We start from the raw sequence: 18,060 nt of genomic DNA on the forward strand, positions 1-18,060 counted from the left end.
CTAACCACAGAGAAGTGCTTATTTCATCCTCACTGTAACTTCTGAAAGGATACAGGATTGCCTGGAATGCTTCTCAATGATACTAAGCCAAGCAGAGACAGGACCCCCCCCCCTGCCCCCCATTGACAGTACCCTAGCAAGCAAGCACACGCGCACACACACACAGAGAGAGAGACCCTGTATGAGCAGAGAACAAGATACTAAACCCACATCAAAATCCTTAGGCGAGGGGGAAATCTCATATTATTATCAGATTTCAGCTTGGCTTCACCATTATTATTCAGTAGTTTTGAAGCCTGCATTATGCATAAGGGGAATAGGAAATGCAAACAAGCTACTCCAGAGAGAAACTCTGTGCTAACTGCAAATTCCATAAATTCAAGGTATGCTGAAGTACTTCTAACCTTGAACACCAGAAAGAGAGGAGTGGGGAAGAGGATGTAATACAGCCAGAAAAGAGCACAAGATCTTTTTACATGAGGAGTTTCAGATATGCTGAAGTGATGAGGGAAGAGACCACAACATATATTGTTCAAGATCTGCAGCTGAACCTCCCAGTTCTCGAGGGATACAAGCACTTTCAGCAACAGAATCCTGCAGGGATTCGAGCTATTTTGCAAAGAGTAAAAGATTTTCCCTCACTTTTCCATGCAAGGGGGTGGAAAGAAGAGTTTTTGATTGCACAAGGACCAGAAAGGCATTCGATTCTTAAATGTCTTATCGTCAACAATTAAAACTCCACTATATGTCAGAGGCAGAAGGCAAGAAGGGAAACGACCAGGCTTTTCCAGGCACCCTGGGTAAGCACCATAGCTACAGCCCAGAGGAATCCCTGGCTGGTTTCTAAACTTAAAAAGAGCCTGTTAGTCAACTCCAAAACAAACCCCAAGAGGGAAAACATTTCCCCAATTCTCTATGCAACGTATCAATCCCACAGGTCCAACCAGAAAGCTTTGCTGGGGATGGATGTAACTCTTAAGTCTGCTTATAATTTATTTATTTTTTGTTGGGTGGGGAGAAGCTATCATATAGCGAGCTTCTGACCAAATCCACATTTCAGTTCCAATACATCAAGCTGAACTTAAAGATTGTCTCTGGGATTCTCACCCCTGCCCCCCCCCCTTGCAAAAAAAAACCAATGATCACAATTTGAATCACCATCATATCATGTTCTCCTGAGTCTTCCAGGCAAAGTGAACAAACTGAAGCCGCAGCATCAGAGGTCTGAATCAATTGCAAACTTTTTTCCTACAGTGCTAAAAAAGCAGCCACACTCTTGTCTCATGCACCCACTTTTTTTTTAAAAAAAAGATGCCTTTTTATGGTGCATTTATAACGCTTTCCCATCTCTGCATTTCGGTTTAAACCATTATATTCGGACAATTTTTTTGGTACTTTATTAAAAAAAACAAAGGAGGCGCCACCCAAACAGAGCATCAGAAATGCAGCACAAGGTTTTGTCAAATGCCTCTTCAGGACGAACATCCTTCAATGCAACAGCCTGGCCCCAATTCCAGGAAAATCACTGCTTGGTGACATACAATGGACTGCCCTCTCTCCTTTCCTCCCACCCGCCAACCCCCGTCTCGCATATCAGCACCGAGGAGCCGAAAGACCAAAGTGCCCCTTTTCTGCTCGAAAAGTTTTGATCTTTTGCGAATGACCTCAGCAAAACTTCTGCGCAGCAGATGTGGGAACAGCGGGGGCGTCTCATCCTTCCTCCCGATTGAGCCGTCGCCCCCACCCTTTCCCTCCCCAAATCGGGGCCGACCCCTGGGCTTCTAGAATCGAGAAGGGGGGGGGGGCTTTTTCCAAAATAGACACCCCCCCATCTCAGATGGGGCCAGCGTGACATTCCGTGCTGTTGGCTGCCAGCACTAACTAGCGGAGCGGGGAGGGCAGGAAAAAGAATCCTCGAGCGCAGAGGGGAAAGTGAAGCGAAGTTTCTGCAGGCGCTGAAATAGCCAGCGGGGCTTCGCTGCCTGCACGAAGCGGGAGGGGGGGGGGAGTGTTGTTTATCGGCACCAGTTGACCAAAATGCAGCAGTTAGGGGGCATCGGGGTTTGCTGCAGGGCTTGCGGGGTGGCCGGCTGCATGGAATGCGACTGAAAGCGGGGGGGGGGGGAGAGAGAAAGGAAGCTGCCAGTATCGATTCGTCCCACGGTTGCTCCGCTTCTCCCTCCCGCCCACTCCTCAAAAACAAATCTTTTTTGCAAGAAGAAGGGACGTACCGTCTCTGCCGAGACGCAGGCCGCCGAGGCGAAAGCAAGCAGTATCCACACGTTCCACATTATTCCCGGGGTTGCAAGCGGTGGCTTCGAAGGACCCGTCCCCCCCTCCACAAAAAAAGGAGAGCGCGCGCTGGAGAGGAGAGATTCCCAGGCAGGTCCTGCGAGTAATCCTCCTCCTCCTCCTCCCCCCTCCTCGCCGGCAGAAGCGACGGGCTCGCGGGCTCCCCCTCTTCCCTGGTCTCTGCTCCTGCAGACGCCGCTCCTCCTCGCTCGCTTCAGGGAGGAGTTGGCTGGCTTGTGGGGAGCAGAAGGGGAAGGGGCTGGGCTGATGGGCTGCTCCGGACTGCCGCCGCCGCCGCCGCTCGCTCGCCTTCGCCTCCTCGCCGCTTCGTCGGACTCAAGCCCGTCCCTCTTTCTCTCCCTCGCGCCGGGTCCGGCCAAGAGAGGCGCGCAGGGCAACGCCACAAAGTTTGGCCGAGGCGCCGGAGTTGTCCGCGGGGAGAAGGGAGCGGAGCCTCGGCGGTCGTCGTCGCAAGCCGCGCTCTTAACTCGCCGTTTTTCCGCTCGGCTTTCCTTTCCCAGGACTGTGCGAGCGCGACTCCTAGTTGAAGCCTGAGGGAAATTCCTGCAGGATTACGGCGCGGATTGGCAGGTCGCGCAACCAGTGGGAAGGAGGGGAGGGGAGGCGCGCGGGGCGCGCGGCGGCAACCCCGGCGCTGCTTGGTCCCTCGCAAAGCCAAGCTAATCCCCCCTCAGAGCCGCCGCCCCCTGACCACGTACCGCTCTCTCCACACACACACACACTCACTCACACTCTCCAGCTCCCCTCGTCCAACCCGCCTAGGAAGGCGCAGCGTGGGGGGTGTTCTGTCTTCCTTTGCTGAGTAGCGTCGTGCAGACGGGAGAAACGAGCTCAGGCGCGCGCGCGCGAGAAGCCCACTCCCCAGCAATAAAATATTTGATGGGCATTGCCATTCAAAATAGTGTGTGCGCGCCACGTCATGTGATCGATTATGCTGGGTGGGGCTTACCTGGTTGTCCCCCCCCCCGCAAAAAAATATTTTATTCAAGTAGGCACCCCTGGAGAGAAAGAAGGAAGCAGTGCTGTGCAAATCCTCAGGTTGCCACTTACTCCTGAAATTTATGAACAGGTACCTTGGCCCTTCCTGCCAACCTAGCAGTTCGAAAGCACGTCAAAGCGCAAGTAGATAAATAGGTACCACTCTTGCGGGAAGGTAAACGTTTCCGTGCGCTGCTCTGGTTTGCCAGAAGCGGCGGAAGCTGTACTCGGCCAGTAAAGCAAGATGAGCGCCGCAACCCCAGAGTCGTCCGCGACTGGACCTAATGGTCAGGGGTCCCTTTACCTTTTACTTTGGCCCTGGGATTTTGTACAGCTTTTAAGTACTTGTCTCAGGAAACTTGCCTGGACTACACAGGGCTGGCCTATCATGTAGCAGATTGAGGCAGCTGACTCGGGCGGCAGAATCTGAGGGGCGTACCTCGCTGCCAGAGAAATGGCGGTGGTGGCTCCCAGGCTCTGGCGAGATCTTGCAAGATAGCTGGAACCTGGAAGCCTCAGCTTACTGTAGCACCGGCCCGGCCCGTTTCACCACCTGAGGCAAAGCAGTAAGGTGCCTTGCACGTTGCTACAGTATTTATCTACCAGAAATCAAGCAAACTGCATATTCATAATTATATGGCCTTACAGGGGTTGGGAACTGGGTGTATAAAAGCACATTCTGTTGCATGTACAGTGGTACCTCGGGTTACAGACGCTTTAGGTTAAAGACTCCGCTAACCCAGACTAAACTGCGGGAGGCAGTGGAAGACAGAAGTGCCTGGCGTGCTCTGGTCCATGGGGTCACGAAGAGTCGGTCATGACTAAATGACTAAACAACAACAACAACCCAGAAATAGTACCTCAGGTTAAGAACTTTGCTTCAGGATGAGAACAGAATTGAGCAGCGGTGGTGCAGCGGCAGTGGGAGGCCCCATTAGCTAAAGAGGTACCGCAGGTTAAGAACAGTTTTAGGTTAAGAACGGACCTCCAGAACGATTAAAATTCTTAACCCGAGGTGCCACTGTATATCCGTTGAGTCTAATGGTTCTTATTCCCAGCTGCATTTGGCCCTTAGCCCCATTGCATGTGGCCCTCTGTGAGCAATCAGTTCAGACTTGTGTTAATGGAGTGAGAGGGAGATCCATGCTTTGTTTCAAACTCCTCCCACTTAGGGTTCTGGCTCCACCCACCACTGGCTGCAACACCTAGTCGACTTCCCCAAAGGATAAAGCTTCCTCCTACCTAAGAGTTTCAGCCTGAAGGAACGTCCAGCTAAACCTGCTCAATGATTATAATCATTTAATAAGGTCCTCCTCTGAGAGCCTCACCTTCAACAGGTGATGATGAGCACGATAGGCTGTTTTGGAGTCGTGCTGTCCCCAGGAAGATGCCAAGTACCTTTTCCACGCTGCGCACTGTGGATCTATGGAGCTTGCTCCCACAGGAGGCAGTGATGAGCACTAACTTATATGGTTTTAAAAGATGATTGGACAAATTCATGGAAGGGGAGGGTATCAATGGCTACTACCCATGATGGCTATGTTCTCCCACCATGGTTGGAGGCAGTAATGCTTGTGCTCAGGTCCTGCTTGCTGGTTTCCCACAGGCATCTGGTTGCCACCTTGAGAACCTCTCAGGTAGAAAGGTAGGTAAAGGTAAAGGACCCCTGGATGGTAAAGTCCACTCAATGACAGCTATGGGGTGTGGCGCTCATCTCGCTTTCAGGCTGAGGGAGCCGGCGTTTGTCCACAGACAGCTTTCCGGGTTGTGTGGCCAGCATGACTAAACTGTTACTGGCGCAACAGGACACCGTGATGAGTGTCACAGTGCACGGAAACGCCATTTACCTTACAGCGCTACCTACTTATCTACTTGCACTGGTGTGCTTTCGAGCAGCTAGGTTGGCAGGAGCAGAAACAGAGCAACGGGAGCTCACCCTTCCAGTCGGCAAATCCAAGAGGCTCAGTGGTTTAGACCACAGCGCTACCCACTTCCCTATCTCAGGTAGAATAGTTATTTCCTCCTAGACTTCTCCTTGACATACCACTTCCCTTTCTCATGCATAGGGCTTTTTAAGGCTGTGTGTGTGTGTGCATGCATTGAATCATGTGATAACCGATTTGCATTCTAAAATGGTATAATCCCAGCAGAGCAATGCTGGAGTTTTTTCTGAATTTGAACAACTTTTATTTATTCAGAAGTGTGCATTTTAAATGGGAAAGTTCGCTCCCTTTTTATTCCATATTTCCATTTAAGATAAAGCTTACTTCAACAAATGATGGGCATTAATCTCTGTTGAAAAATGACTGGCAAATTATTAGAATTAAAGGATTACTTACAAAGTATTATTAAATTTTGTAGGATTTGAAAGATGTAAAGGCATTGGAATTTACAATAAGATGAATGGAGTTTTATTTTTAATACCTGAAGCCTCTTTTTCAGTGTATTTAAATCTAAGGAAAAAAATCCATTATACTGCTGCACTAATGGCATTGGACACTGGTTTTTGTTACAAACAATCTTTGCTGGAAATTGAATCATTCCTACCTTTGGTGGAAGTGAAACAAAGAAAAATCAAGAAAATAATATATATTTGTTTTCTAATCGGTCCCACAGTTAAAATTCTGAACCAAGGAAGGGATTGGGGTAGAAATAGGCATAGGAGATTGGTTTGTAGTTTGTCTATAGCAGATATGGGGAACTGGTCATTGGTTTGTGGGATCATCAAGATGTTAACCAGACTGGAGGCCCTCAGGATGTCAACCAGATTGGAGGTGGTTGAGATGCAGAGGGAAAGCAAGTGTTCTGAGCTCTCAGTCAGCAGTTCTATCACAGACAGGAGTTCCTCACTGCGAAGCCTATGCCTTGAATATGTGGTCCTTCTGGATGCCCTCCTCACCAGAAAAAGGCATCGTTCTTTTATTGGAGGCTGCCATTCAAAGCGAGCCTGTCTCCTGTAGAGTGGCAACATCAGTGTTGAGCATTTTCAGTTCACGGTCAATGATGGTCGTATTCAGTGCTTTTTTTTTCCTCTTAAAAAATGTTTAGGGATACTCTCATTTTCCTAAGCATATTGAAATACTGCCTCTTAATGAGACCAAATTTAGATTCACAAAATGGAGCCGTTGACCAGAAGTTTGGTGGACAAGCCTGGACACATGGTCCTGATGTTCCAGCTTGCTAGATGCAAGAGGGTTTATTTCTTTTCTTTTTTGCCTGGTGCAGTAGATTGGTCCACTTGTTGAGTGAAACTCAGAGCTCCAAGGACCCATTGAAGCAGGTAGGCAATGGCAGGTCAACACTTTATTGACTGGGGGATGCCCAACTTAAGGCTGGTGGAAGCTGGCCAGAGAGACACTATGACCTCTCCCACCAACCAGCCCAAGAGATATTCTCCAAAATACAGCAGATTTGCTTTCTTCATAGGAACGTGGCAACCATTCATTCTTATGGAAGTGCACTTGAGGCTAAACCTCTTCCCTGGCAAACATTAAAACCTAAACCTGCCCCATCTAGGTTCTTCTTAGTCACACCAAACTGGTGTAATCTCGGAACACTGTGTGTGTGTGAAAGAGATTTTGGGGGAGGAAAAGAGGACACCAACTGAAAATGGAGCTATGTGCACAGTAGAGGAAATATTTTTTTAAAACCCCTTGTGTCTTTAATGTGTGCTGAGTATTGTAGATCAATGTTTATGTCCCAAGTAAAGATGTGTAAACTGTAACTGACAACCTGCATCAGAGATGGGGAACCTGTGTCCTTCAGAAGTTGCTGGACTCCAGCTTCCATCAGTCCTGACAATTAGCCATGTGGGCTGGAGTTTATGGGACATCAAAATGGCGGCTTTCAGCTGCTGCTGCCACTTGTTCCTGCCATTGCCTGAGTTTTATAGGATGGAGGCCTGGGGAAGATGCAGCACAAAGGAGTAAACAAAAATGTGCAACAAGAGCAACAGTGGCTGGTTAATCAGAGGCTGGTGACACAGCCGTGTTGCCAAGACAAAGCAGGAGGTCCGCCTAGGGTGTTCGTGATCCAGACGCTCAGCCATTAATCACTGTGTTGCTCTTGTCTATATTAAAAATAAAAACACTCCTTCATTCCTCACTCTGTTATCTCTCTCTGTCTCTCTTATCAGCCCTGCAGTGTTTGGCAATCACAGGTTTGGATGATTAGAGTGGTCTGATTTAATTAGACAAAAGGCAGCTTCTTGTATTAAAGCATATTGTGTGTGCTGAGAATTCAGCAGGGCAACTGCTGTCATGCACCAGAGGCATCCTGTGCCCTTTTACCCTGCAGGTCCAGGCAAGACATGAATCTGAACTGCAAGGCAAACTCATCGGTCAGAGAGGCAGGCCGAGGTCAGCTCCCAGGAGGCAGCTTGGAGAGGTGAAAGACAGGTTTGCAGAGAGGAGCAGGAAGCAGAACTGGCAGGGGCAGAAAGCCAGGGAAAGGACTGGCAGGATCAGAGAAGGAAGCACAGCTAGAAGCACCACAAAGAGCAAAGTCTGTGGTCCTCGCTTTTCTTTTTCTTTTTTGCATAGACTTAAGGATGGATTTAAACACGACAGGGCTTTACACATATGCGGCCAGTCATGTTTAAATGTACTTACTTGTCATGGACTGGCTGGATACAGAGAAGTGGTGGGAGGAAGCAGCTGAGGAACCCTCAAGGGAAGAAGGCTTAGAGCCAGGGGATTGGTGGTAGGATGGTGATGCGTAGTCAGAGGGAGCAGACTGTGATGAGGAAGTGTCGGAAGCCGAAGAGGCAACAGGGTTTAGTGAGCAGGAAGAAGCTGTGGCAGAGAGCAGTCCAGAAGCAGAGGCTGTAGAAGAGTGGGGCCAAGAGGCAGAGATCAGGCAGGCTGCTGAAGAAGCCAGGGAGTTTTCCCCTCCTGCTGCAACCAGCTCCCCTCTCCCTGGTCTCCCAGAAACCCACAGAAGTATGAAGAAAGCAAAGCAAAGGCAGACAAGGCAAAGAAGTCCCAGGTTGTTAGGGAAGGACCAGGGGTAGGGGGAAATAGAGAGTTGTGAGAAAGACCTTCAGTCCTTGCAACTGCTTCATTGGGGCAAGGCCTACTAGGAAGAGGGGCTGTGTTCACTAGGGCTGCACTGTTCTGTTTCTTTGAATAAAGAGTTAACTTCACTGGCATCTTGTGAGCTAGTGCCAACCTGCGCACGACTCCCGCCTTGACATTACTATGTGCGCAAACCCATTCAAGTGTGAACATTTGCAGCACTTGGATGGTCGTTATTTCATTGTATCATATTTCTACCACACCCTTTCCTCCCAAGGAGCTCAAGGTGGTACACATGGTTCTCTCTCTCCCCCCCCCCCCATTTAATTCCCACAACCTAGGGATTTGAACCTAGGTATGGCGATCACACAGGGTCCCCGGACGTTTAACGGTCTGTTGATCCCTGTGCCACCACTGTGCTCGCTTCCCCGCTGCCACCAACCAGTTACTCTCTAGTAAAACACTGAGTCCAGTCAGTTGTTAAAAGTGAACCAAAAAACCAAGTTTATTTTACAAACATTAACAAGTTTATGGTTTCTCCGAATAATATTCCTGTCAGTATCTTAACTTTAGTTTCTTTACCGGCCTATACCTTCCTAATACCTTCTGACTGATTATTTCAGCTGTTTAACTGACTCCTCTTAACAACTTCTCTCACTCTCTCACACGCGACTAGCCCAACCCACAGACTTATCTTCTCTGTCTCTCCTAACTCCAGACTGTCTCCTCAACAGCTCTAACTCACTAAAAACCTCTATGCTTAAACTTATACACCCTTAACTCTGCCCCCTGGGTTCCCATTGGTTAGTCATTTTACAATTAGTTATCCCTTTCCCTATGAACCCAGTATGATGTCACACACATAGGAGGGCAAACGCCACACTAGGTCTCCCAGATCTTAGTCTGACACTCTAACCGCTACACCACACTGGCTCTCCCTTACCTGTGCCACCTTGGCAAGTGGGGACATTGCACTTGAATTTGATGACATGGACGTTCCCACGACAACCTGCTCAGCCCTTTCTCCTGGACCCAGGTCTCCACTCTTAAGCCGCTGGGATCCTCCCCAGAGTCTGGCACTTCTCAGGGTTCTGGATCCCCATACCCCAACTCGATAGGACCTTCTCTCAGGTTGGACTCATGCTCTTCCATTCCACATCATCCTCTGGCCACCCTCTCCACAACGTCTGCACAGGGCTCATGGTAGCTTCCAGACCCATCAAAAATAAAATTAAAATTTAAAAGGTGTTTATGGGCCTTCCTGGGATATAGAGGCCCTGGCCTCCGGATGAGGATGCTTCAGACTGATGCTCGGCCTATCTTTGTAACTGCAATGGGTCCACTGTAAATAACTACCTATTTACTTTGGGATAAACCCCATTCAACTCTATAGGACTTGCATTCTAAGGTAGCATGGGATACAAAAGGAAAGGAGAGGTGGAGCATCTAAAGCAGGGTTTCTCAAACTTGGGTATTTAGCTGTAACTGGACTATAATTCCCATCATCCCTGACCACTGGTCCTGCTAGCTAGGGATGATGGGAGTTGTGGTCCAAAAACAGCAGAATACCCACGTTTGAGAAACCCTAATCTAAGGACTTACCTACACTTACCTATTGCCTCACTCAGACACAAGCCCACACTTTAAAGCTCCATGTCCAATCGCCCCTTCTTTTTGCTCCAGAGTTTTCCTGGCAAAAACCTGCTCTTTAAAAGTTGAATTTGAGCAAACAGTAATCAGCTGAAAACCTGAATAGCCAATTGCTCCAATTCAGCTGTAAAGAGCGGGTTTTCACAGTGAAAGCTCCTGAGCAAAAAAAGTGGGGGGCGCTAGGATGCTGAGCTTTAAGGCGCAGACTGGAAAGCACAAAGGAAAGGTAAGTGTGGATAAGCCCTAAGCCAGAACAGGAAACAAAAGGTCAAGTGAGGAAATTTCTATTTCAATCCATGAACAAGCCTTGAGATTTCTTGGCCAGCAGCATCTGGAGATGTGTAAAGAGCAGATCTAAGTGCCTTGCAACAGCAATAAAAGAGGCAGTGCAAATGTATTTGGCACTAGTCAACATTTGTTGTATAAACCACCAGTGGTTTTCCTTCCGCTGGGAATGGAAAAGAGATGGAGTTGGAACCACATTAAAAGAAATTAAGAGGTTGTCAGTTTCCTTTCATAACTTTTGCAAAGAATAAGAGGAACAGAACAAAGTGCTGGGTTAATTTTTTAGCTGATGGGGTAATTAATTATCTGAAATGCATTAATGGGAAACCCAGCCAGATGGGCGGGGTATAAATAATAAAAATTGTTGTTGTTGTTGTTGTTGTTGTTGTTGTACTGGTTTTTGTGAGTTCTGCAGCAAGACGAAACTGGAACACTGTATTAGAAAACAGGTTAGAATGTCCCAAAATTATTAGAACAGACGTCTGTATTGCAACATTTCAACTGCCGCCTGTCTGTTCCATGCAAACATTTAACTCTAAAAATATTCCAGAACAGCAATGTTCTCTGGGCTTTAAAAAGAACAGAAATGTGAGCATTTGAAATTGAATTAGCAGGTGTGGAAAGAAAGGATTAACTGGAGAAGACAAAATTGCTCGTGGGATTGTTCTAAATAGTAGCTTCCTCCATTTATTTTCTTGTAGGCAATTTGGAGTCAGGTAGGATTAGCTAGAGGTGATCCTGGAAAACTGAAAGTTTAAACATGCCTTTAAAAAAAACCCACTATCTATATAGCAGATGATTTGCTGCAGAGTTTGCTCATTGTTTTTGAGTTGCTTTGCTTGCTTTTTGGTACAGAGTAGCCTACTTCGGAGTGAAGCAGATTTTGCCCAAAGCAAAACGGGCTGGTGCCAAAGCCTGGGACTCTCTGCAGAGTTTTTAGGGGTATGCATCAGATCTGGATGAATTCCAAATCCCAAGGCAAAGCATGGGGCTTGTCAGAGGAAAGCTGGGATCTCTACAAGATGGCACAAGGTACTTGATGACACCTTGATTATCAATGCACCCAAAAAATGAGGCAGACAAGCATCTGCTGAAAGCAAAAGTAATGCTTCTGAGCTCATCATAACGCCATAAAGCCAGGGTGGGATGACGGGGGAAGAGAGAGCAAACATCAGAGCAGAACATGGAGGTTGAGCTCTGTTCCTCAAAGGGAATTGGTCACACAGCTGATCCAATGGGCTTGGAATCATCAACCATCAGCTGATGGCTGGTATCTTCTGCTTGTGGAAATCAAGTTCCCCACAGGGATCTTGGTCATGCAGCTGATCCTGTAACATCTCCACCTGTCCAACACCTGAGGTCATATATGATGTCAGGTGTGGGACAGGCAGACATAGTTTGGGGGAAATGGCCTTTCAGGTCAAACTGGGACCCTTGCCGGGTTTAATTTGGTCCACAGCCCAAAGGTTCCCTGCAGAAAGCAGCAAAAGCATCAGACAGTGTTTGATTAATCATCACTCTATCCCCCGTACCAAACCTTGAAAGCCTCTTCCAGTGACTTCAGTGACCAAATAGGGCAATATGGGAGAAGGTGGTTTATCAGATAACCAGGTCCCAAGTTGTTCAGGTGTTTATATACTAACAGAAATGCCTTTAATGTGGCCTGTTAGCAAATTGGCAGCCAGAGCCAATGCTCCTATTCATAGAATGTTAGTGGTCAGATTTGGCAAAACTTTCGTTTGCAAAGACTGTTCCTGCAGGCCTGCTGGTGTCCTTTGGTGTACTCCTTTTACAAGTGAAAAAATGTAGGTTGTTATGTTCTATATAAACCGCATTTGCATTTCATAACTTTTTTGTATATACTGTGTAGGTGGAGTATTTTCTCCCTGCTTGAGTTAAATATATTCTTTAGCAGGAGTCTTCCACTCAGACACGCTTTCCATTATCGAGGGACCACTAGTCTCTTTCAAGGTTTCCAGCTTTTTGTGTTGTTTTTGTATCTGTATCCATTTGCATTGCATCTGCCTCCTCTGTGTGCACATGTGTATAAATAAATATGTCAGCGATATAGCCGTATGCATTTTTATTACCCTCCGATTGTGCATCCTGCGAGTAATCAAAAAGTTTGAAGTATGACTCAAAGCTCTGAGATGAGATTGTCTGCCTGCGCTGCTTTAAAGAATTGCAATATTCGCTGTCCTTGTTAAGTTCATTTTCTCTCTGGCATTAGGCAGTAGTTTTGCAAACGGTCACAGGGTGAAGCCGTCACACAAAGAAGGGAGTTAGGAGTGACACCTTTAAAGTATCAGTGAGCAGTCAATGAAACTGAGGCTTCAAAAGCACAAGAGCCGTGACACTTTCAATAGATTTCAGGGAGGAACAGAGCCCTGCCTGGATGCACAGAATGCTTGAGGTGGTTGCCAGCTACTGCCAGGCTAGGTCTGTTCATGAGGTGGGAAGAGCCAGCTATCCTGGGCAGCAGATGCTGCAGTGGAGGCTGCAGTGACACGGCACATTCCTGTTTCGCCTCAGGTGGCAAAATGAGAAATGGCTGCTGCATACAGAGCAACAGTAAGATAATTTAAGAATTGTAACGCAGGCTATGCTGAAGCTCTCTCTAAGCTTTTAACTGAGTTGATAATTAACTGTTGGTGTTCTCTGCTAGCTGACATGTGAGTGTTTAACCTTATAGCACATGATTAAGGTATTCAATTGCAAATTCGCCATTTTGAAGGTGAGTTGCCTTTGTCTTCTGTTCCCAGGTACAGTGAGAAAAAGGTGTGATAATGAAGCCTCTCTAGGAGCTGCATAGCCTGATCGTAATTACGTTATATATTTAAGAAGAAGAACCTATGCTTGAATAAGCATATGCTTTATGGAATTATTTGGGTGTATCAATGATGCTTTTAATACCTGTTTTGAAGAAGTTCTGGTTAGTAAAGGTTTGAATCATAATCATGGGTCTGGACAGGGTTTTTTTTAATTTCGAAAGGGGTCAAATTTTATGCATCCAATTTCTTCATGCTGCATAATATTAATATCTGCACCAGTTTAGCATGCATTGTCAGGGTAAGGATTCTTGCACAAGCATAAGGGTGAGAATAATGGCTGTGCAATATGAAGCCCTGTGCAACAGCTGCATTAGTGGAAGCTTATTGTGCAACTGGTTGGGCAGCAGGAAGTATCAGCACTACAAAAATCTGTTGCACAAGCAGCCATGAAAACTATGCTGGCTTCCTGTGCCTCCTCTTGCAAAACCCATTTTACTAGCGCAACTAGGACATTGCCAAGGGACTTTAACTTAGCAGTACATTGAATTCCAACCTGGGTCCTCAAAGAATGAATGACTGTTAAATCCAGTCTGATGATGAAAAGGCAATAGGGATAGCTGAATTTTGAGATTCAGATTTCCCTATAAGCCAATGTTCTTAATTGAATGAAGAAAAAATACTTCAAAGTGTAATATTCAGCAGTGATGACCTACAGAACAGGCTCCCTCTCCTGCGTTTTGTGTAGCAGAAGCAACTGAGCTGAATTCAGTTGGTGTTAACACGGCATGAGCTAAGAATTATACCTTTTGTTCAGTGAGACTCTCACTGATAAGACATTAATGGCTGTAAAGGATTTAAGAGTCCATGGAAAGGATTTAAAATTCTATTCCAAGTCTTGGAGACAAACTCATTAGCTGCCCTGTCATACAAGGAATTAGCTCCAAATTTGCGAATGCAATGAATCAAACAGCAAAGGAGAGATAAATAGCTGATGATATTTATCAACAGTGGGGTATCTCAGGAAAAGAAAGTGAGGCTTTTCTGTGAAGCTGGGGGGAAATGAAAGGCATACAGATAAAAGAAGCCTATTATAATGTCCTGCGCAGCCGTGAGTCTTGGATGAAAACAGCAGTGCCAGATCTAGAAATTTTGCCCATAAGGGGCAAAAGTCTGCACTCCTGCCCCCCTCAAGTGCATGACACCAACAAACACAAATCAGTCATTCAAGTAACAATTATTTTCCTGAGTCCACTTGTCGTTAACTTTGTCTCCAAGCAGAGTCACCTGTGATGAACAGTGCTAGCTGTCAAATTCTTTTGTTTCTTCTCACCTGGATGTCGCGATGATATGTGCCAAAGCATAAGCCTAGTTCTATCTCCTATCTCCATCCCCAGATCCGTTGCACTGATATGTGGCAGTCATTCCCCACCCCAAACTGAAGCTTTTTTTAAACTATGAAATAAATCAGTGTGGGAAGATTTTCTATTCTTTTCTTTTAAAGGTAAAAGGAAGGTTTTCCTTTAAAAACACAACCAGTGAGCACACCAAGCTCAGCCGCTCAGCAGCCAGCCTTCCTGCACTTGATTTAAAACAGAGGGAAAGATGTCATGAGGTTACTTCTTCCACAGGTTGTTTTGGGGTTTTTTCAGCTCAGGAAGCACAGGGAAGAGAAACTACAGATCACTGGCGAAAGGGGAAGAAAAACCCACATACGCCATCCTCAGCTATTTCCTAGGATAAGGTAAACTGAACCTCACATCTCCTGGAATAATGAAGGAATTCTAAATAAATTCCAAAGTGCTCTGCAAATGTGGTGGGAAAACAGAAGGCCGTTGGGGGAAGAAAATGTTCGGTAAATTGGAAGGCTGATTTTGTCATGGGACTATTTCTATCCAAGGATGGCATGCAATCTGGCTTTTGGGTTTCTGATCCTAAATAAACTTACTAATGGCCCACTGGCCCATTTCTGCAATCATGTTTTCATTTTGTTGTTTTATGCTGTAAACAACCCTGTGATCTTCAAATGAAATTAATTATGCATTTGGTTAGCCACTGTGAGAATAGGGTGCTGGGTGGGGGCCCCACATCTGCAAGTTACATCAAACATGCTAATAAATTGAGGGAGACAACTCTCAAAGGTCCCTCAGCACAGGGCTAGATGCTGCATCCTCGAAAAATGGACCACAGGGCAGGGGAGATGGGAGAAAAGAATGATTATGTACAAAAACGATGCAGCTGCTAACATCAAAGTGATGACTTCCCTTTTGCAGGGTTCCATCACTGGGTATCAGCCAATCAGCATCCGCATCTATTCCAGCATTTTATTAAAAGTCTGAATTTGGAGCATATTCCAGTGATGTGTGGGTTTTTTTAACACGCTCCAGCTGGCCACCATCCAGTGACAAAAGAGAAAGACTGTGCAAACTCAGGGTCACAAGGACTTTGATCTTTGCAGAGCTTTGTAATTGCGGAAGGAAATGGGAGGATAACGATAAAAGAAGAAGCACCAGTTCTGGGGGTGGGGAAAGAAGATGACAGTCTCTGAGGATGAAGTGAGGAAGATCTCCTGAGACATGAAAGAGGGCCTGGACACGCTTCTCTTTTCCCTTTCTTTTTGATCGTAAGCTTTGTCTAAGCCAGGCATTCTCAAACTGTGTTCTGGGGAAGTCCGGGGTGCCTCAATGAAAAGTTTCACCCTGGTGGACAAGCTTACCTGCAAGACAGTTTCCCCATCACAACTAACCTCCCTTACTGTGTTCTCCACACTTACTACTGTTTGGGAGGGAGGGAGCATAGCTCAGTGGTAGAGCAGAAGATTCAATATTCAATCTCCAGGTGAAGTTGGAAAGGTCCCCTTTCTTAAACCCTGAAAAGTTTCTGCCCAATTTTTGCAGACAATGCTGAGCTAGGTGTCCAATGGTCTCACTCATTATAATGAAGCTTCCTCTGTTTCTTTGTTCTTGGAAGTATTCCTCTGGTGCGCTCTCAGTTCATGCAGTACAATGACGAGGCTCAAAAGCCCTGCCTAACATCCCGTGTGAGCGGACCAGCACCCTAACACATGCCCTCAGAATCTCTCCAGAACACAGCAAGTCCTCTGCAGTGAAGTCTACGGAGAAAGAGCTCTCTAGTGGTAGGCATATTAGAAAACCACCAATCAACTGCCATGCACACGCCATTTGTTTTTCAGGACACAGCCCTGCAGGGGTTTTTGTACCTCACTAGTGGACTAGTCCCTCTCACTGTCATCGCTGAGTCTTCTCAATAACAAAGGTTCTCCTGTTAATCCATTAATACTAGTGCGAAACTGCTGACATTACAGATGACCTTGCTGGCTGATGCAATGGATGAATTCGTATGCTCCTTTGGCTGACTGTGGACAGACACTGAAGACTCTTGAGCAAGGGGCAGGGTATGCATGAGCTGAAATCCGCAAACGTCTATTGGTTGAGCATGTGTGAGATCGGTGTACTAAAAAAGTTTTGGAAGGTGGTGGACTCTACTTCACCTGAGATTTTTAAACAGAGTTTAGCTGGTCATCTGTCAGGGAACCTTTAGTTGTGATTCCTGCATTGCAGGGAGTTGGATAAGATTGCTCTGCGGATCGCTTCCAGCTCTACGATTCCACGATTCTCTTTTGACCTGTAATCAGAGACACTGAAAACAATTTTATACCTTATCATTACATCCTCTGATGTTCCAAACTCACACTCATGAGCTCTGCACCTTAATTGCATAACAAAACGATCCATTTCTTCGGTTTCATCCAACTGAAGTTGCCAAAACTGATAGTGTTCAAACACTGGCTTTTTCCTGGGCTCACAATACTGTTTAAAAGCTTTTGTTAAGATTTTCTTGGCTGGATCTGCATAAACATTTTGCATGTTATTGTACATCTCTGGTGCCTTGTCACTATGCTACAAAAGAATAGGAATCTTATCATCTGCTGGTGTGTTGTTTGCATTGGATAGTTGGAAGCAGAGAAGAAGCTTTTGCTCCCACCTTCTCTAATTTCTCCCCAGGTAAGGAGAGTGCAATGAACCCTTTCCCAGACCATAAGTCAGATTCCAAACTCACCACGATCTTTTCTAAGATAGAAGAAACCTTCAACCCTGAAACACTGACCTTTCCAGCCTCGTGTAATGAAATGCAAATGTTAAATATATTGATTTTGGCTGGCAGAAGGAAAACGGAGCAGGACAGAAGCTTCAGGATGACTCATGGAGCATTGGCTCCTGTGATTTCCTGGTCAGTTTCCCCCCTGCCCCCCGTGCTACCTCTGAAAACAGTTTCTGCAAAGTGGTGAGAATGGATTGCTTGTGTCTGTGTTTGTTGTTTCTGCTGTTTTTAAAGCAAATCATTTGTTCCACTGAAGGGGGCGGAATCCCTGAAAGATAGAACCAAAACAGTTCTAAAGTCTCTGAATAAGACTCCTTTTCAGTATGGTAAATACTGCTTCATTTCCTTCATTTAACAAAGATCACATCCATACTATTTGTTGCACCTGGATTACCCTAAAGAATCCTGGAAACTGTAGCTCCCCCCCCCCAAGCTACCATTCCCAGCACCCTTAAACTATGGTTCCCCAGCAATCTTTGGGGGAAACCATGTGCTTTAAAAATACAGGGGTGGTGGAAACACATAATCAGATTCAATAGGAGCTCCTTGCTAAGCTTTCCCTTCAGCCATTCTCAAACATTTCTTCAGTTTGACTTTTTTATTCCCCCTCTCCGCAGCTTTTCTGTCCACATAAACACCAAGACGCTTGCAGAATTATACACAATAAAGCAAATGACTACCTGCGTTTTGGAAACAAGGACGACAAATTTGAAAACAGCATCAGATGAAGAGCAACTACCTGTTCTCTTCCTAAACTCCCTTTGGAAAAGGTCAGGCTCAGCCTTGGTTGGCAACCCCCTCCCTGTGCAATTGGGGGACACAATCATTTGGAGCACCTGTGCATGGGGCACAAGATGTTGAGGCCAGGGGCCAGAAGGTGCACCCCACGCTGTCCTCCATCCATTAGAATGAGATACACATGAGAACAG

The 18,060-nt window shown here is 46.3% G+C and overlaps 1 protein-coding gene across 2 annotated transcripts in view; it reads right to left on the reverse strand.

The window, feature by feature from the left end:
- The window catches only part of SDC2 (syndecan 2), a 63,902-nt gene extending 60,730 nt beyond the window's left edge, over window positions 1–3,172 (reverse strand). The window contains exon 1 of one of the 2 annotated variants that reach the window (XM_083517457.1): window positions 2,232–3,172. In XM_083517457.1, coding sequence (XP_083373583.1) covers window positions 2,232–2,291 — 60 coding nt within the window. In that variant the 5' untranslated portion in view covers window positions 2,292–3,172. The remainder of the gene's footprint in view (window positions 1–2,231) is intronic. The other variant, XM_083517456.1, reaches the window with a different exon arrangement.
- Window positions 3,173–18,060: the final 14,888 nt, after the last annotated feature.

The sequence above is a fragment of the Podarcis liolepis genome, assembly GCF_965112155.1.
Source record: "Podarcis liolepis genome assembly, chromosome: 8".
Classification (NCBI taxonomy): Eukaryota; Metazoa; Chordata; class Lepidosauria; order Squamata; family Lacertidae; genus Podarcis; species Podarcis liolepis.